This window comes from Charadrius vociferus, unplaced genomic scaffold, assembly GCF_000708025.1.
Source record: "Charadrius vociferus isolate BGI_N301 unplaced genomic scaffold, ASM70802v2 scaffold78, whole genome shotgun sequence".
NCBI lineage: Eukaryota > Metazoa > Chordata > Aves > Charadriiformes > Charadriidae > Charadrius > Charadrius vociferus.
This window is the reverse complement of record NW_009649927.1, coordinates 2,409,697-2,430,467: the sequence shown is the minus strand read 5'-3', so window position 1 is coordinate 2,430,467 and position 20,771 is coordinate 2,409,697. Positions and strand designations below refer to the sequence as shown.

At 43.1% G+C, this 20,771-nt stretch overlaps 1 protein-coding gene across 1 annotated transcript in view; it reads right to left on the bottom strand.

Annotated features, from left to right (window-relative positions):
* SLC35F3 (solute carrier family 35, member F3) overlaps positions 1 to 18,386 on the bottom strand; it is a 50,247-nt gene extending 31,861 nt beyond the window's left edge. The window contains exon 1 of the mRNA XM_009891148.1: positions 18,068 to 18,386. Within this exon, the coding sequence (XP_009889450.1) occupies positions 18,068 to 18,348 (281 nt within the window). The 5' untranslated portion in view covers positions 18,349 to 18,386. The remainder of the gene's footprint in view (positions 1 to 18,067) is intronic.
* Positions 18,387 to 20,771: the final 2,385 nt, after the last annotated feature.

The window sequence follows — 20,771 nt, the reverse complement described above, 5'->3', positions numbered from 1 at the left end:
GACTTTATCTAGCCGTGACTAATGCCTGCCTTGTGGGCATGCCTGCTCCGTTTTTTTTTTTTTTTTTTTATAACAGATTTATAAAGCCCGTTACTTAGACTATAATTGTAAAATGGCTTTTCTGGCCCTCTCCCAGATCTGTGGCTCCAGAGGCCAATATCAGAATGTGCTACATAATTTGGATCGGATACCCTTTGGTTGCAGTTATGGTCAGTGCAATTGCAGCCACGTACAATGGATTGCCTGGGAAATGAAAATAGTTTGGTTTATAGCAGAAAGCACGCAAGGAGGAGGCACAGTGCTGTTCTGAGAGTGGTTAAAAGCAGAGGAGAGGAGCACAGTTAGTTGGCCTGTTTTGGTGTGCCTGCGAATCCTTACACATGCACAGCAGGGGGTGTTGAAAAATTTAACAGAATTACTGCCAGGGATGTATCACAGCCTACATATTCTGTAAGCACTTATCTCAGTTTAAGTTCAGACATAAATTAATTTAACCAGATAACTTGTTGGCGTTATTTGGAAAAGCATGTTTACATCTTTCTAAGACTTTAAGATCTCTTTCAACCTTGGATTTCACAAATGTCTTTTGGTTAAGCCAGCCCAGCCCTGCTGGGCTCAGTGCTGCAAGCATGAAACCTGGGTGAGATTGCAGCGTTATATTGGCAGAAAGCGGATCTTAGGCAGAAGAGGAAATGGGCCTTTAGAAAATCCTGGGTTTATCCTCACCTATAAGGACATTTGTAATTATTTCCCTTCCTGTTCACCTGCCAGGTTGTGCTACTGCCTCACATGCTGCGTTTCTTAGGTTCATGGTGAGGTCTATGAAAGGGTGAGAAAAGCACGCCCCCAGTGTCCTCATGCTTCTGCCTGACTTTCCCTCCACAGGTACTGTGGGACCACAGCCCTCCTCCATGGGGCTGCAGCTGCAGAAGTCATAACTCATCACCAGTTAAATGAAAAATAGCAGATTTTAACAGAAATGTGCCTCAACTTCAACTACAGGCTCTGTGGCACAGACGCTGCGTTTGTTTCCCTGTTGGAAAAGCACCTAGCGGAGGCTGCTGGTGCAGATCAGGATTTGCTGGATGCTAATTTCATACAAATATTAAGCAATAATGATACTTACATGGCTGTGTGAGCTAGGCAAAGGAGACGCAGGCTTAGATAATGGAGATTTAATCTAGCATGCATGCTAGGAGAGGAAGGGAACTAGAAGTCAATAGAGAACAAGAATACATGAATGAAACGTTCAGCAAGGAAAATACGTATGGACTTGAGTTAAGCCAATGCCGAGCAACAGGAGAAAGAATAAGACAAAGAAGATGATTAAGGCCAAGTCTCCTTATTGCTCATGGCATCCAAAGAATGTGTAAGATGATGGATGTGTTAATTATCTCACTGCATCTCAGTAGCTGAAATAGTTGGGAGGTGGGCTGAGCCACAAACCAAAATATTCCCAGCATGTGATAGAGGCTGAGCCTCAAGATTATATGGGAGAAGGGAGCAAACAATGCTGCCCAACAGGAAAACATGGAATAATACCTTGAAGATACATAGTGGAAAAAAAATCTACCTAATAATTCTTGCTCTTTGGTTTTGATGTGAATTTTATTTTATTCTTAAGCTCATTCAATAAAAAGATATTTAACCTTTTCTCTTCAGAATCAATAACACATGTAACAACAAGGATGAATATACCAAGTTTAGCATACATGGTCAATGCATTCTTAAGAGAGAGTTTTCTTAAAATAGAGTTTTCCCTAGTTATAGAGTATAATTTGTGAAACAACAAATAAACTGTTATTATACTCACTCCCCATATCCGTGTTTACTCATGTTAACTGCCAGAATGGAGTCATTGCATTTTATGTGAGGCTGTTATTAAAACTTAGAGCAATCCCCAGAGATCTTTGAAAATTGAGGTTTACATGTGTTAAGAAACGGCTCGCAATCACATTTAATGTATACATAAATCATCCTAGAAAGTAAACCAACACAGACAAATGATTAGGTGTTGATGAGATTCATTAAATTTCTCATTAAAATAATATAAAAATAATTTGATAAATAATCCATAGACGGCACAAATGAGCAAGCTGCAAGGAATTACTGGATTTCTCCACCTTCACACTGAAATCCTAGGAGGATCATATCAAATTAAAAACATAAATTCATATTCAGGTACCTAATGCACTGACTTTTCCAGTGGGATGAAGAGTGTCACCACCCACTGATTTCAAAAGGAGTTATGGATGATCAAATCTGGATTTTAAAATAGAGGTAGGAAGGTTAAGCACAGTGTCTCTTGCACAGGGCATCAGCCACGGTGGGATTCCAGCCCAGGAGAGTTGAAAAACCTTGCTCAAGGGGAGTTTTGCATTTTGGAAGTGAGGACAGTATCTGCATCCTGCTGTGGAGGCTGGAGCATTTACCACAAGGCTGAGGTTTCTTTTTACATTTGTAGGTGTATGGAGAACGAAGAGGGCCGTCGAGGGCAATTGTTTTATACTGAACACGAGTGGGATGGACAGTGGTGTAAATGGAGGTGAGAGCCCGCCCGTCCCGCAGCCTGATCCTCCCGCATAGCCGGGGCTCTGCCTGGGGCGCGGGTAGCCCGGGGTGGCGGTGGGGGGCTGATGACAAACCAGCCGGGGCAACCTGTGCTGCAGGCACCGCCGTGCTTGCGGGCAGGTGAGTGCTGGGGGGTACCTCAGCACCCCCCCTCCCAGGGCTCCAGCTCTGTTCATCGGGGGGGAAGGATTTTCGGAGCAGCGCTTTGCAGACAGATGCTTGAGAATAAGCAGCCTTCCTGCTGCGAGAAGGCAGGTGTCCCTCAACAAACAAGTTGGGGCCTGATCCTGGAAACTGTGCTTTCCCACTGAGAGCCACAGGGAAAGACACAGGTTGTGCAAGGGGATCTTTCCACCCTAGTCAAGGGCACGACCCCATATTTACCCCAGAGCTAGAGAGCACAAAATCCATGGCTTCATTTTCCTCTCTTTTTCAACAGTTTGTATTTTACAGGAGAGCTCCGGATTTGTGGGGCACTGTATGAAGACTGTCAAAACTAAAACAGCCTGTTACCCCTCTGGGATGTCCCTGCACTTGTAGGGTAAAAGGGCTCAGCATGTGTATTCAAGTGGTGCATATATGCACACACATACATACATATGTACATATATACACACATACATATGTACACAACCATAAGGAGACATTTCCAACAGCTTTCACTAACTAGTTCACCGCTCCTTCCAACCGAGTCATTACAGTTTCACCACAGCTTTCAGTAAGAATAGAGAAACCAGCCGCAGGACCTCAAAAATGCTACCCAAAATATCCTGACACCTCACAGAGTGTCAGCAAGAGAGTCATTCGGAGTCATAGTGTCCTGCAATATCCCTATTCCCCCCTCCCCATGATGTACAGAATGCAAAATCTGGCTTGTTTTACTGTAACTGCGCACTGGGTAAACTGTTAAATTTGGCTCTGTCAATTCCCCACCTACACAACTAGAATAAAGAGTTTCAGTGGCGGGGCTCAGCCCTGTCTCAAAACTTAAAGCTCCGTGATGAAACCGAGAGAGACGTTACTCAATAAGCTTAAGCCCTAGAGAGACAGAAAAAATGTACTGAACAGTAGTTCATACTGTTACTAATTTTAGTGTCGCATCTGAATTTCTTTTTAGACTGTTTCCCCGGAAGAGTGAGAAGAGCAACAATGTGGTTTCAGCCTCTGACACGAAACTATTTATTCAGAAACCTGGCAAAGGCAATGCCTGTTTTGCTGCCCTACTGTCTTCTGGATCCCTAGCAGCGAGAGAGCTGCTCCTCCGGCAGAGCGCCATCAGTGCAGTGAAGGGATGTGAAGAACCTCACTGACGCAGGTGTGCGGAGCACCTCCGAGATGCGCAGGGCTCTAGGTGGCTGGGGACTCCAGCTCAGTTATCTCCTAGGGTTGCTGGCTACTTTCCCAGTGCTGGAGAGCTAGTCAGCTTTGCCATACCCATACTGGGGCTACCCATGAGGTAAAGCCTGCTGAAATCTCACTAGAGTGCCAAGGATTTATGAGCTGAAGAGCTGCAGGGCGAGCTGACTGTGGGGGAGGCAGGTGGCTCTTTCGCTGAAGGGATCCCACAGCAGGAGCAGCTGCTCCTCCGTTCATGCAGAAAGACCCGTGGCATGCAGTGGCAGAAAGCGGGTGATCCTGTCATCTAGCTGGAAACGCTTTCCATCCCATTGTAAATCATCAGTACTTGCTCCTTTAGTAGTGCTGGGATAGAATGAGCAGCTCTAGTTGCTGCACGAAAGCATGGGAGAAGCATGAGATGCGTTGCGAAGACTACGAAGCAGCTATCAGGAATCAGTCAAGCATACTGAGGATGACGGGCACATCAGCATGATTTGTATCAAGTCTTATGGAAATATCAATTAATTCATTCATGGTGAAACATAAAGTAACATAGTTGCATCAAGAAATCTTGTCTGGTCAGTGCTGTTTGCGTCTTTAATGGGCAGGAAAAGGGAGCGCGCCAGAACACAGGAGTGGTTAGAAACCGCATCCCTGTGGGCGAGGGACTGACCAGGTGAACGCACACTTAAACCAGGACAGGTCTTTCAGCTGTCTGCATTTTGTCAAACATGGAGGGACTGTGTTCAAAGCCTTAGGTGAGCTGAGTCCGTGCTAATGAGCTTATCTGCAGGAGCGTGTTAGATCGGCCATGATAAACCTAATTAAGATGGGCTTGCATCTCACCTGCTGCTGCCAGTCCTGCAGTATCCTCAGTGTGTTTGTGAGGATGGACCTGCTCAGGCTTTACCTCTGAGAGAGAAGAGAGGTTCCTGAGAAGGGGCAGCATCTGCTGGAAACCACACATAGATGTTTATGCCTGTTTGCAGAACAGGGTGTTTGTGGATCTGACCCCATGACAAGCCCTGCCCCTCGGGAAGGAGCACCGTTCAGCATCACTGAAAATCAGTACCGGCACCCCTAAACTCCAGTAATTCAGTTAAATTAATTATTGAAGATACAGAAAATATCACTACCAAGGAATCAGTGGGATTTGCCGATTACTCTCTTTCAATTTCTTACATGAATGTTGCCGGGGAGCTGGGAGCCAATTTCAGGTGACATACGCTAGTCCAGATTCTCACTGTCACCGACCCCAGAGCTGCACCGACATGAGGTATTTTTGGTTTGAAAAGAGTGTAAATGAACTGAGAGTTTGGCTCGTGGGGTGAGGACTGGATAACATGATGACAGAAGGGCTTTATAAACATTTATTATTCAAAATCTCTTCTGCAAACGCGAATACGCCTAGGCAATTATCTCACTTTAGCTGCAGATGGGCAATTTTGATGCAATTATTATGCACCTTCAGTACTACAAAGCTTTCAGTGCCATTCCTTTTGAAAACGTCTGAATTCAACAGAATGACAAAACTAATGAACTATTGCATCTTTTTCCTGTCAGCTGCACAACATCTAGTAGGTGCCATCAGCACGCTTCACGCAGAGGAGCCACATGGTCACGGCTGTTAGCCCAAAGGCATGCAAATGCCAAATGCCCGCTGAGGTAGCCGAATTACATGAGGAAGGATGATCTGCCATTGCAGATTCAGATCATGACATTACATTGATTCCAGGATGTTATTTATCATCTCTCTTTCAAATTTCCCTAATGAGATGTTTCTACATGTGCCTAAAATCCAGTTATTTACTGTTCTGCGCTAGACAAAGGCTTTTTGGGTAATGGGACTCCAGATACCAGCAGCATAATAGTGGAAAGTGTCTGAAGCCACATTGACAAAGAGAACAGTTTGTTTTTAGCACAATTGCTATGGAGGAAACACACTTGTCTCTAGTTTCTCGAAACTACTTGTCTCTGGTTTCTTGCAGCAAACATATCCGGGAAGCCAGCTGTTTTTTGGTTCTTTCTTTTTTTTTTTTTATCCCTTAAAACAAAACAAAGTTTAAGAAATATAAAGCGGCAGACAACATTTTGCAACTTGCCAGCCAAAAGTGAGGTCCACAATTAACTGGTAAGATTTTCAAGAGGAACGTCCTCATTATGACTCCTGTCTACCTAAAAATAAAGCCAATTTGATGCTCACTTTTGAAAAGATCCCAAGGAAGTATCTTTAGCAGTTTGGTAAATTTTATTTTTACGTTCATTCATGGTAAGAAACAAATCTGTTAGCACATGAAATAGCTGTTGCTGGTATGTTCAAATCTTCCCTAGATACTCCCAAATGACCTGTCTGGACCCCCGTAACTTGGATGGCTCTGTGGCTGCTGAGCTCTGGAACATCCCACGCTAAGAACCTGCAGCCAGCCACAGTACCCAGCACATTAGCAATGCTACGTTAAGCACACTGTGCATTAAAATCACGTAGGATTTATTGAGTTAGCCTAGCTCGCAGAAAAGCTAAAAGAACTATATAGTTCATGTGAGCATTATGTTTTAGCAGAACTCAATCTGCTCCCACAACAGGCCACATTTGCCCCCCATCTCTGACTCCCAAGCATGCACAAACCACTCTTTCAGGCTCCCCTTGTTTTTCAGATTCCTGACAGCCCAGCTGCACGCTGTTAGAAAGCTCCTCCCTTGTTCCAAACACCTCACTCACTCTGTTTGATACCACTTAGCTCTTTCCTCGCCTTTTCCAAGCCATACGTGATTTAGCTGACCTTTATCATATCCCCCTGCAGTTATCCCTTTTACATGATGAAGAGTACAACTCTACTAAAAAAGCCATATGGAACTTGGTAAGGCAGAGAGTAACAGCATTATAGGAATTACCTGGAACTACAGAAGAGCATGGTTGTTTAAGTTGTTTGAAAAAATCTATGAAATCGATAGAGCTCTTTGTTAAATGCTGTAAGACTTTCAGAGGATTGGCCTTAATTGCTAAAAATTTCATGAGCAAGCGCAGGTCTGCAGGTACGGTAATGGAAGGCAGCTGATCATTTGGCTGTATGACACTGTATCCTCTCTGGGATACTATTTTTCAACATTAAGTTTTTCTACTTCAGTTCCTCAGAATCAAAGGACGCTTTAAAAAAAAATAATGTTGGAGAGTAGGGTGAATTTCAGCCTGGTCAAAGCCCGAGTTCCTCTCTGAAAGAAGGAAAGATGAAACACGTCTAAATAGTTATTATCTTGATATTTTTAATATTCACTGAGCCAGACCCTTCTCTGACAGAAATCAGCATGCTGTCGTGGGACTCCGTGGAGCTGTGCCAGCTAAGGTTAAGTGCGGACTGGACCCATCACATTTAATATAGAGAACTTCATGAAACAGTGAAAATGCTAGGTGAAAATTTGTTTGATTATTACAAATAAGCTAAGCAGAAACACTTTGTAGTGGGTTAATACAATTTTTTGTTCAATGTCAAGGTTAATACAAAATAAACCAGATCCTCAGGGTTTGAATCAACGTGTTCTCCCCTGAGGACAGGAAAATATTTAAGGTGGCTCTGGCAAAAAGGGGACAGCAGCAGAACAGGTATCATTCATGCCAACATATTCTGGTACGTGTAATTTTAGGGTATCTAGAGACAGTATATTAAGAAATGCAATAAAGTACACATAAATTTCAATGATAATAGTTATGTCTCATTCAGTGTCTGCAGATCACTAACCATTAACAAAATAAACAAGTAGTTATGATGTGGCTCTGCGCTGAGCAGGTTGGCCTAGAGACTTCCCTCCCCAGGTCCCCAGCAGCCAGAATTACTCCATCTGACCTGATGTTCAGGATATCATGGTGAGATGGTCTAACAACAGCACCATTTGTTAGATGGCGAAAATATCAGACAGCATTACAGAGCTGTAGCTTCATTTTTATTCTAGCTACTATTAAGAGTTACTGAAGCAGAGGTGCAATTCTTGCTATTTTCTAGTGTGCTATTTAATAGGAGAGCTTTTCATAGCTCAAGAATTATCTTTCTGTACTTGGAAATGTATATGTACTCCAGCTGAAAGCATAATAAGCCAGACTAGTCAAGAAAGCTGTAGTTTCAGTGCAGAAAAAGCAGGATACAATTTTCAGTTGGCCCGGCTGGCCTCTATGATAGATACAGTGAAGAGAACTAAGTTGAAAAAAAACAACAGTATTTTGGTGAAGCAAACCTTTTTTTAGATGCAATGCAAGTGCAAATGCCAGATGACATGGAGGAACAAAGTCCTCCTGTAGGGAATGGACCTGGGCTTATACCATTCAAGGGCACCTCATGTTAGCAATGTACTACACAAAGGCTAACACCGCTCTGTCACTGAAGGGACATTCATGATGACTTGAGATCCCTGGGGGTTTAATATTTGCATCTGCTGGAAGAGATGGGCAATGCCATCCTTCACGTGAGGCTTCCAGAGGCCCATTCCCACTGTGGGAGTCTGAACATTTCACTGAGGCAGCGGAAGGTTTTCAAAGATACAAAGGAAATGTTGCAGCAGTCTCTAAGTGCTTGAGAAATAAGCAGCTTCAGAAAACAAGTAAACAGCCCCCTAGCCTGAGAAGGAACATGGTTTATAAATTAACAAATCACTAGCAACCAACACCAGCTCCACTTGGGGAAGCACTCAGTTGGAGCTACGAAGAACAGGGAACAGATGAGGTGGCCGCAGTGGACTCTGTTAGTGTAGGCTTGCTGAAGACAAGAGACCCAAATGATATGGCAATGACCGTACGGCTGTAAAGTAAATGAGGCTCTTCCCTTTAAACTTGCTGAATTTTAGCCCTGACCCCATGGACTGACAAACAGACCAACAGGAAGGTTGTTTCTTTTCTACAGCTAGGCTAAAAAGAGGCGGTCTTCACTAACGGCCACTCAAAACAGGCAAACAATGTGAAAAAAAAAGTTTTTGTTTGTCTTCTCCATTTTGGATTGGATTGTCTGGCAGAAAGCTACCATTTGGAAAGGTGTTTCAGCACTGGAAAACACAGAAATGGTTGTACACAGGTGTGCAAGTACATATATGAACCTGTCGGCCCATCAACTCATATCTTACCATTGCTTCCCTACAAAAAAACCCTATGGCTGGTCTTCACAGAAAAAATTATGTAGCTGCTTGACAGGGTTTTTCAATTTATGACACCCTGTTCATATACCCATGTTGCTGCCAACCTTCACCTTTGGCTTTTTCTCCCTTTTTACCAGCTATAGCTCTGACTAACCAGCAAGGGTGGCCGGCTCCCACAGACCCGGACCGGCCAGGATCTTCAGCTAGGTACTTGTGCATTTATATGAGGCTGCTTTTTCATACAAACACAAACAATCCTGGGAAATCTGGACACAGTCCATAACCACTAGGCAGCTGGACAAAAAGGTTTTTTCCACTTCTGTAGTACTGCCAGCCTCCAACACTTCTCACTGTATCATCCGTCTTTATTGAGAGCTGTTAATTATAGCTATGAAGTCTGTTACCATACAGGCACTTTCCTTTTTTAAAGCAGCTTTAAAGGTAGCTGCCTTCAAGATATTTTGACACAGATCTGGGCTGAAAAAAAATGCAGAGTTCCTTATCACTTCCTCCTGAGTTTTGTTGCTGTTTATGTTGCTGTTGTAAACAACATGGGAGAACCTGTCTAGGATAGTCCACATTTAATGAGTTTGTGCCCTGGGTGTCAAGATACTTGATATGATGACCGAGGCAAAATATTTCCTGCAAAAAGACCAGCTATGAACTCTGTCTTCTTTCACGGTATGATGACTGGAAAAACAGCATATCTGTGCTCATCTCAGCTTTCTCCTTCTTTCCCCACACATTAAACATGATTACACACTCTTTTCCCAATCCCTCTTTTCCTCTGCCAGCCATAAAATGCAGTTACTTTTCTGTTTGTGCGTGCAGGTCATGCCTGGAAGTAGGGAAGGCAGGAGATCCCTGCTGAGATCCCTTCAGCCTGAATTCTTTGGTTCCACAGCCTCAGTCAGTGCAGAGGGATCAGCATAGTTAAGATCAGTATTGGTGGATTTGCTCTTGAGGTTTCCTGGGAAAAGCCCTCACAGCATGGAAGCTTGGCAGCTACTAACCAGAGGAAAAGCCAGTTAATGAAGTGCAGTTTAACTACTGACCAGAGATCATTCAGCGCTGCAAGACACAACTTTTTTTTCCAAGCTAAAGCCATTCACAAACACATTGTTTCATAGCACATGCCCTGTCTGCAGGTAACAAGAACAATTACTTCTCTTTCTAGTCCTTGCCTCAAGCACCGTTACCTCATAGGAGGCATATAATGTAATTATTTTAGAGCATCTGTTCAAACCACAGCAGAGAAGACAAAAGTAATGGAACAACAAGACAAAATTACAGGACACCGCTTAATTCAATCATCCTTGGAATGATTTTGCAAACCAGGCTCAAGATTAAAGAACACGTGTTTCTCCTAATCACAGAATCACAGAATGGTCAGGGTTGGAAGGGACTTCTGAAGATCATCTAGTCCAATCCCCCCCGCCAGAGCAGGGTCACCTACAGCAGGTTGCACAGTACGGCGTCCAGGCGGGTTTTGAATGTCTCCAGAGTGGGAGACTCCACCACCTCTCTGGGCAGCCTGTTCCAGTGCTCCACTACCCTCAAAGTAAAGAAGTTCCTCCTTATGTTAAGATTGAACTTCCTGTGTTCAAGTTTGTGCCCGTTCCCCCTCGCCCCATCACTGGGCACCACTGAAAAAAGACTGCTCCCATCCCCCTGGCACCCTCCCTTTAAGTATTTGTAAGTATTAATCAGGTAGTACCCAATTTTTATTCTCTATTAGCTTTCAACCAAGGTCCAAAAGCCCAGAAGAAGTGATCCTCAACAGATGAAGGATCTTTAGATTAAGGGAAAGTTTTTCACCCGGCATGAACGTTAAACTGTTCCCAGAACACCATGGTCTGAAATACAAATGCAATCTCCAACTATAAACTGGGAGGCTAAATTACAAAGGACTGGTTTACTAAAGAAGGAACCACAACTGTTTTCTCACAGAAGCTAAGACAGGAGCTTTCAAAGGCAGTGTTAGCTACCTGAATAGAAGGAATTAGCAAACTAGTCAAACAGAAATTTAAAGAAATTCTCTTAACGGTGTTTTCAGGAGATGTAAAAGCTGGGGTAGGTTTAGAAAGGGAGGTAAGCATATAAATACCACCTTATGTGCCTAAAGCCCACATGCTTCACATTGTGTGAGCTGCCTCCAGGGAAATTAGGACTCAAGCATTAATTTTGGGGCATTCTGCCAGCCACTCACATCATCAGCCCAACATACCAAGCTCCCATACCATCCACCTGAGGAACAGGAAAACTACCACCTTGAACATGGTCTGGGAGCAGTTTTTTAAGCTTTCCAATGAAACATCAAGAGGGAGTGCCACCTCAAGTCTAGTCAGGCACTTAACTCTGGCATGGTGGAGGGCTCCCACTAACAGCTAAAGTTTGGCAAACAGACTTTCGCTTTCTCCTCAGCCTTTCCTGCTGTTCACCTTACGTGCCTCACATTTGCGCCTCCTCTGTGGGTGCTTGCTCTTCCCATGCATTTTAGGAACAAGCTGCGCACTCAGCTCCAAGCTGGCAGTGCTGGAATACGCACTGTGGCACTGAGGAGCCAGATGTGCAAATCTCCTTGCTAATCTAACCCCTGGTACTGTCTTCAGTGTGTGGAAAAGACTTAGGTGAACAGGAGGCTACTCTAGAAATACTCTGGAGCCGAAGGACTACCTATTTTCTCAAGAACAGGCAGCCTGCAGAGCATATTTCTGACAGCTGGTCGAGAAAATTTTGTTGCAGGAGCCACAAAGAGCAGGAAACCATGACAGTAACCCTTTATCACCTAAGAGAACAAGTCTCCCCAAGGAAGCAGCTGACATGACAATTTACGTGACAATCTGGCAATAATGCAGCCTAACCGCATTATGGCAAGGCAGCAGCAAGGAATCACCTCCAAAACTCCCATGGCGTAATGCACCCCTAGCCCATGTCCCACAGGGACACACGTTCCTTTTCAAAAGGAAAGAGACAGCAGCCACCACAGGCCTTATCCGAAGGGAACAACAGTATCACCAGCTGAACAACAGAACAACAGCTCTGTAGCTTGGGCTTCAACTGAGCTAAGTCCACATGAATGCTCCATGCCCTAGCCTGATGCTGCATGCACAGCAGGTTGGATGTCAGACAGATGCCCGTGGGCACTGGCCCTACCACAAACCCCACATTGTTCCAGCAGAAGGCTTCGCTGCTACTGCCACTTGCTAAGAGTACAATTTGGCCTCGTCTTCAGCTAGAACCCCTGGAAGAAAAGTGCAGATTCAGTGAAAACAGTCCGAGAAGTGATACCATGGCCCAACAATAACACACCACCAACAACAGTTCAGACATCTGCAGGAGAGATACAGATGACCACGAGTATGATAAAGCTCTTGCACAATATTCACATCTTCTTTTAATTAATTGCTTTGATACCAAGCACAAAGGTTAAGTCCTGACAGACTGCTGTAGAGATCAAACTGATTTAATTTGGAGTCACTCCTGGCTTGCATCTATCTAACTCAGGTAAGAATCAGATTTTGTATCTTTTAATTTCAAGGGTCCTTTCTGTTCTTTGGTTGTTGATGTGGTTTTTTTTTCCCCAAGAGGCAAATGGGAACTTGAATTATAAAGTGATTTTATTTTGAGGAACACAAAGTAAATAGATATTATTTTAAGGCTAATGTACTGAATTAGACAAATAGAGTTTATAAACTGAAGTTTTTTGAAAGAAAACATGCTTCATCGGTGACATTTGCTAAAAACACTTGTATTCATCGTGTCTTGATGCCTTCGTAGCTTATTTATGACTCTATTAATGCTGTCTGGTCTGGTGGTGAAGCTCCCACCTAAGTAGTAATATAAATCAGTACGATGCCAAAAGTCAACCACACTGCAACATTTTAATGCTGCTGGGTAAGAGAGACTTATGAATACAAAATGCTGAAAATCAATAGTAAAAAAGCATCCAGTCACACCAAATCAGGCTCTGACCTTCTTCCCCCCTTAGAATTTCATTGTGGCCAAGCGGTTCATTACCAGTACTGCATGTCCTGGTCCTCTGCCTGCTGCAGAAGAGGAGGGCAGTGCCCATGGGGCAGTTAGTTGCGCTTTTGTATGAGTCGGGATCAAACTAATGGACAAACCCCTGGAATTACTGGGGATGCTGGGCTAGCGCCTCGTCTCCTCCATGCGAGCAGAAATACATGTGAAACATATTTAGAAATTGGCCCACATTCTCCTGGACATCACATGAAGCTATGATACTGGTAATTTCTGGCTACTGAAAAGCTATTCTGAGCCCATATGCATATAAAGCAAAAGGGACTCTTGTGAAGTTAAGACATTGGTAAATCAGAGTGAGATCTACTACATTAGTGCTCTACCATTGTCGCCCCCAGTATTTTGGTTCCATTTCAAAGAAATAACTATACTTGAGTGTTACCCACAACTTTTTTGTTTCTTTTAAAAGAAAAATCTTAAAATTCTGAAAGATTAGTGGCAGCTAATTTGGGAGCAGTATAGAGACAAAACTCTGATTCAGTGAAAAAGAACACATTAAAACATGTTCAGATGTGGTTGTATATCAGTGCAGGTATGTGTGATGATTCTTTCATTCACCCAACACATTGGCTCTAGTCAAGGTTATGGAAGAGATTTAGTTTTAGCTTCTGGTGTTTTCTTTAGCCCTAATGCTTTATGAAATAAAAATCAAGATCTAAATGATAAACAAATAAATAAATAATCATGCAAACCATTCTGGACAGTCCTGTCATTTCCTTCTCAAAAAATCATTAGATAAGACAGTACCACCAAAATAAGCAAGCTTTCTGGAGGTATTCTCCTGCTAAAATGTGAACACAACCCTCCGTTGGCACACACAGAGTGGATCTTTATAAAAGGTGTGTTTTGTCCTGCTTGGAGATACACAAAGCTAAGCAGTATCTCACAGAGATTTTAATTTAATCTTTCATGTAGCCAGGGAACTTTAAGCTCTAGTGCTTTTAATTTATGTTACCTCATCAATTAATAATGTAGGTATGACGGAGGGTAGCTCATCAGATTAAATGTGTCATTTCGTAAAGCAGTTTGAAAGCAAAAAGTATGAAGCCAACATTAAGTAGTCTTAAATGATCCATTAGGCGCATAAATCATTACATGTGTTTTTTCTGGACTGGACAGTGGTTGAAATGAGTGATAATTTAGTTACTGTAATTTTATTTTAAGCTAGTGAGCACTTGCACAAGAAGGAAGAGAGCGGCGCTGACCCTGGCGTGCTCTTCAGTGGCCTGCCAGAGCTCTCTGCATCACTCCCCACGCACACACTCCTGTGCCAAGGGTGGGTGGCACCCTTGGTAGTGGGCATGGGACAAATTGTCCCTGAGCAGTCTACACTTGGGCACAACTCTGGCATTTGATGGAGCTGCACAGGGAGCCTAGAGCAGTTTGGATGTGAATGCCTAAGTTTTGGATTGCTTTGAAGAGTGTTTCTCTCCCCGTGCTGTGGACACAACTGATAGTCTACTTCAGCTTACATAGAAAGTTCCTTACCATGCAATATGGGTCAATCAGAAATCCTCAATACTTTACGTTATGGGCTAATACTCAAAATCTTATAAAGAAACTGAATAAACCTGCTCTTAAATTTAATGTACTACTATAAAATTTTGGTGGCAAATTTATTACAATTATATGTGCTATAAAATGGAAAAAAAAAATCTGTGCAGCTTCAAACTGGTTTGTATCCACAACAGTGTGGAACTACAAAACATGCAAATTCATATGAGTACATCATAGCATATATATATATATATACAGACTGGTATAATACAATAAGAATTTAACCTCCTAAATAAACTATATAACCTGTATAGGAGAAACTATATATCTATTCACTGTTCCTACATTTTAAGACCCCTCTTTTGTATATTTTTTCCTAATGGCTGCTGTTACATGCTCTTTAGCTGTATGGCGAGGTACCCCAAAGCACTCCTGCTGGCCAAGGCCCCACGAAGCCACCCACCAAGGAAGGAGCGGTGTGAAGGCACTGTCTGTGCCGCGGTGAGGGGAGGCTGAGCTGCCCAGCCCTGCTGAGGAGGAGGCGGCTGCGCAGGTATTTTTGGGGAGAGTTGCTGCCAAAAAAATTAGGTTCCTGTGGATTTTAGCAAGAACTGAGAATCTCTTCCTTTACTACCTCACTGCTAAGGTGATTTAGATGTCATATCTCCACCTTCTTCCACTGCCACCTTTTAATTTATCTCATTGCAAACGCCTGCCAGAGAGCTTAGATAGTATATAAAAAATAAATGAAGGTGACAGATAAAAGAAGCAGCAAATGATTAAGCAAGTTGCATGTTAGTTCCAGGTCAGAATTGTCTTATTTTAACTCCTCAGAAGCCCATGCAATGCCTCCCTAACATGTCCAACTGTGCCTGGAGTGCAAGCTTTGCTGAAGACGGTAATGCCTCAAGTAAAGCTGTAAAGTCTCTGTATATGTCTTTCTCTCTCTATACGCGTATATAAAAAATATGCAAAAAGGGGGAATAATTAAGAGGGGATGCTGGAACACAACACTTGGGTTTTCAGATTCTCAGCCGTAACAGAACAGGCAGATGAACAGTACTTCTTTTTATAGTAATTCTTAGTGCAAGACCACTGAAAGGTCTCAGTGTAGATAGTGGACATGCCGAAGCAGACACTGCATAAACACATGGTAAGGAACAGTCCTCCCTCTGAAGGACTGTCTCATCCAAACGAATAGAAAGTACAAGGAAATCAGATGTCTGCAGTGACTTGCTCAAAAACACAAAACAAATCTGCAGCAAAGCTAGGAACCAAAGCCATATCTCCAAATGCCCAATTCTACTCCGACACCAGGAAAAAATTCTGGAAATTAACCCTATTCAATCTGCTGGTCAGACACATGTGCACGTTCTTTACTAAGCCTGCTGCAAGCTTACTTGTAATGATGTCCCCTTGCATCCCAAACAGGCTGCATGGCTTGCACCTGCTCTTCAACTCTGATACCATTTAATTAAAAGGAAGACACTGATACCAAGCTGAAGGACATATGGTTCCCTCCCTACAGCAATACACCCAAATTTTGGGATGTATTACGAGCAGATAGGTCAAACAGGTGCTATGCTTGGGTAGATAAAAGCAGGTTTTGAGACACAGTAGCCTTGAATAGAGTAGATAAGGAGTGTATGCTAGAATGAGCTAGTTTTGTGTAACTCAGTGTCGTCTAATTAGGCCAAAGGGCAAACTAAGCATGCGCGAAGACCGAGTTCAATCAGCAGACATGGTGAGGAAGACTATTGATGACCACCAGAGAGCCCTGGAAGACCACCAACAGACATAAATGCACATGTGTCAAGGACATTTACATATATTAATGAGTTGTGGAAATAGTACGAATATGTTAATAATGTCTCAGAAATCAAATGAATATGTATCTTTTGATTGCATATAATCCTTGTAGTTGAGCAAGTGGGCGCGCACACTAGGTGGAGCGATCCCCTGTGTGCCCAGCGCTGCAATAAAGAATGCCTGCTTTCTAAAACTCCAGACTGAGTCTTAGAGTTATCTTTTTGCCTACTTACAGTAACAACATAAAACTACCAACCATATCAATTAACTGCAGCAACAAAGAGTATAATACTCTGGTTTTAACCCCAGGGATCTGGCGAACCACAACTGCTCACCCCAGAATTCAGCAGTATTTAAAACATTATCTGAGAGCAGCTGGAAAGAAAAATACTTAAAAACCAAAGAAACGAAAAAGGTAGTTGTTTTGGGCTAACACTTGTCACTGTTTTTAGATTAAACTCTTGTTTTCTCTAACCTCCATACTTCTCTCATCTCTGAAACAACCATGTTTGCTGTGGAGTAAACAACAAATACAAACCAAAGGGCAGGAAACATGGCATCTTATGAAAATGCTTTTAAAACTTCTGGATACTGCTCTAGGACCTGCAGTGAACAGTGAAATTCCTATATCCGAAGCCCCTGAATGATTTAGAAGATGAAGAAGCTGTAACAATGGCTAAGCAGCACAATTTCAGCATTTTTATCTTAACCCTAGTCATCTGAGGTAGAGCATTGCCCAAATATCCTGGTTTCTTAGATTTTTTCCTGTAGTGAGTTTCCACCTTGCTGTCGCACAGCTGGAAACTGAGAAATGTGTACTTCGTACTGTTTACTTTCTCAGCTACTTCATTAAAAGACTGTGAGCCCCACTGTGTAACAGAAGGGGAAAACGTTGTTCACATCCTTCCATGTATCAGGGAAGCTCTCTGACACGGGACACCTTGATGGCTGAGTCATCCCATCTGTCCCAGACACCTCTCTGGACAAAACGAGCTGAGATGAAGGAGCGCTCCCCAAGAGGCAGTCCTTCAAGCAGCCAGAGCATCCTTAGCCCCTCACAGAGGACGGGTACTCACAGTTTTCCATGAGCGCTTCAGGCTTTGTGGGTTTGGCTTGCCATAAAGACAAGGTGTGCTGAAGACAAAGTGCTGCCTTCGGTTATGACTGCGCTTCCTCCCGGAAATAAACACAACAGCTCGAGTTTAACTGGGATCACAGCTTGGCCTTTGATGTCAGGGGCATAATGCCAGGAAAATACTGCAATACATTTTACTTGGCCCTTCAAGGCACTGCACTAGTCCTGAGTTTGGAAAAGAAAAGCTTGCTTAGCTTACTCAGAGATTGCCATAAAGGTCAGCTGTGGGTAGAGAAGAAGATATTAATAAAAAAATGATGTGCACAGAGATTTGAACAGAAAACTCTTGAGAAGCAATTGCAGAAAATGCGGACTTTCATTACGTGACTTGTATGTATCAGAAATAAACCTAGATTTCTTCCTGTTGAAGTGAAATTGTATTAAAAATAATAAGATACCACCTAGCACAGGACATGGAATGAATTCAGAACACCCTTTAACAAACCTGAAGAGGAAAGCAAATGCAAGCTTGACTTAACTGGCTGATCTGAATAAAACGTCTGCTAGAAGTAGAGCAGCACACAAGAGCCACAGGAGAAAAAACAAAAGCTCCCATACCTGTATCTTTGCTTTGGAGACTGCTTTTCAGCTGACTTAAAAACATGTCCAAGATAGTACAAAGGAAAGAATAAAAAGTTCCAGTTTGTTGCAAACCATGTTAGAGTGAAGGGTGCATCAAATTTCTTAAAGGTCAGTTTTGCTAGCTGGGTTGAACCTGACCAGGAGGAGCAGACACCCAGGACCACAGCCACACCCCAGAAAATCTTCTTGACTTGTGTCACGGAGCATTTCCAGCAGCAGCGGTTCACCCTTCCACCGCTTTCTGCCCCCGCTTGCATCTGTGCTTCGGCTGGGGCTGGAGACTCCCGGGAGCGCTCATCCCCTGGGGAAAAGAAAACACAAGGCTTAGTAAGGAAATCCAGCCTGCACTTTAGTTTTCAAACCTTCGGCCCTTCTCAAGTCACGTGGAGCTTTGCCAGCAAAAAACCCTACCAGATCTTGCCACAAAATGTCCTTCATTTTTAGATCATTGCAAAGCCCCTGGTTCAACTAAGGCATAATTACACCACAAATAATAATTATCACCTCTAGATTTAGGAGCCACTGCGTAAAAGGGAAATGAAAATTACATGTTGCTCTGATGTATGTAGTATGGCTTAACACGCTGCTTAAACTGATGCTGTTAGAATGTGTAAATGAATGAAAAATATGGCATTGAGTTTAATAAAGCAGCAAACGTGATTACAACAACACTTGGAATTATTATTGTCTTGGAAAATGCAGAATGAGGCAGCTTATGGAATATGGTGTTTCTTAAATGTATTTAATCCTGCAGTTAAGCATGATCACTGCAACGTACGTAGCACAATTAATACTGAACTTGCATCACCAAGTATCTCAGTGATCCTTAGCAAAACAGCTCTCCTGTGGCTGTAGCCAGATGGCAAAAATTAGACCAACCCACAGGCTGCCCTGAAGAGCATTTCAAACTAGGCAACCCTAACTTTTTTTAGCTTGAGTCCTGCACCAAGTGAGACTGGACTGGAACTTTGTCCTGGTATAACTGAGCAGAGCACGCTGCTGGAAATTTCTCTCCTAAAAACCTTGCCCCTTACATCCTTAAACATGAATTCTTATAGCCCTAGCAGATACCACTATCGGCAGAGACTGTATGCAGCTTGTGAATGAATGAGCGAAGTGAGGTTAGGTGGTTCAGTTCCTACGGAGATCAAAACGTGCTGGCAGACCTCAGCAGCAGGCCACTGCCTTTAGGGCTTTCACCTGTCTTTCTTAAATTCACCCCATTCAACAATCACTACGGCCGTCAGTCACCCACGTACAACACTCAGCAGTGATTTCTGTTAAAGGTTGACTTCAGTTTAGTCAGTCCATTCACTTGAAGGAGGATGTGATAGTAATTCACGTTGAAAGCCAAGAAGCTACAACTTCAACAGTGTCCAGAGGTCACTGCACGCATTGAAAGGTGAAAAGAGAAATACAAGTACAGCCAGGACAATGAGAGACTGCATTATTGCTGAACACTTATAGATGTTCAAGGCAGACTAAGACAGATCCACACACAAAAAATCCTTCCTTATCCTGGTGAGAATCAGTATTTGGAATGGAAAATCCCTTAAAACCTTTTATTTCAAGTTAACCTAAATCTGTATTTACATGAGCTAATACATTATTAAAGAAAAGGTTTATTCCAATGGAGAGAACTATTAAATTATTTCTTTACAGATAAGAAATGCATGATCTGAGCTAAAAGTACCATTAGTTTGCCTAGTAAAGCTGTATTTTGTAACAGGAAAAACTGCGGCCTCTGTTTGATATCTTGAAATCTAAAAAGACTGTACAGCAGTAAAGGTATAAACATGTAGTGGTTTTGAGCGGCTTTAAGAGAGATGGGGATGTTGCTGATCTCTCCACTTATTCCAGTTTTCAGTAGAAGACTGTGTGGGCAGCTTCCCACATAACAGGAGATGCACCAGAAGGCCAATGAATTATCCAAAGTTAATGTGGCTTTGTATTAAACACATAATAAAAGGTTACAAGCTACCTGTTAAATGGTAGAAGCTAGAAGTGAAAAAAAAGCTGCCTGTGAACCCTTAGCTCATTTAAAATAACTTTAACACATTTTCTTTGTAATACATTGTTTGTAACTAATGCTTCTTGCCTCACTTGCTGCACAGACCTGTCAGGTTCAGTTTACTGAACAATGGTACATTCTTTTCTTTTAACTTCACCGTGAAATGGGCAGCTGTCAGCACTCTCTTTGCTGTCCACCACACAAGTCCCGTAATCATAGAATCATAGAATGGTTTAGGTTAGAAAGGACCTTGAAGATCATCGAGTTCCAAGCCCCCTGCCATGGGCAGGGACACCTCCCACTAGACCAGGTTGCCCAAGGCCACGTCCAGCCTGGCCTTGAACACCTCCAGGGATGGGGCCTCAACAACCTCTCTGGGCAACCTGTTCCAGTGCCTTACCACCCTTAGAGCGAAAAACTTCTTCCTAATGTTTAATCTAAACCTGCCCTCTTCCAGTTTAAAGCCATTCCCTCTTGTCCTATCACTACATGCCCTAGTAAAAAGTCCTTCCCCAGCTCTCCTGTAGGCCCCCTTTAGGTACTGGAAGGCCGCAATAAGATCTCCCCGGAGCCTTCTCTTCTCCAGGCTGAACAGCCCCAACTCTCTCAGCCCCTCCTCATAGGAGAGGCGCTCCAGCCCTCGGATCACCCTCATGGTTTTCCTCTGGA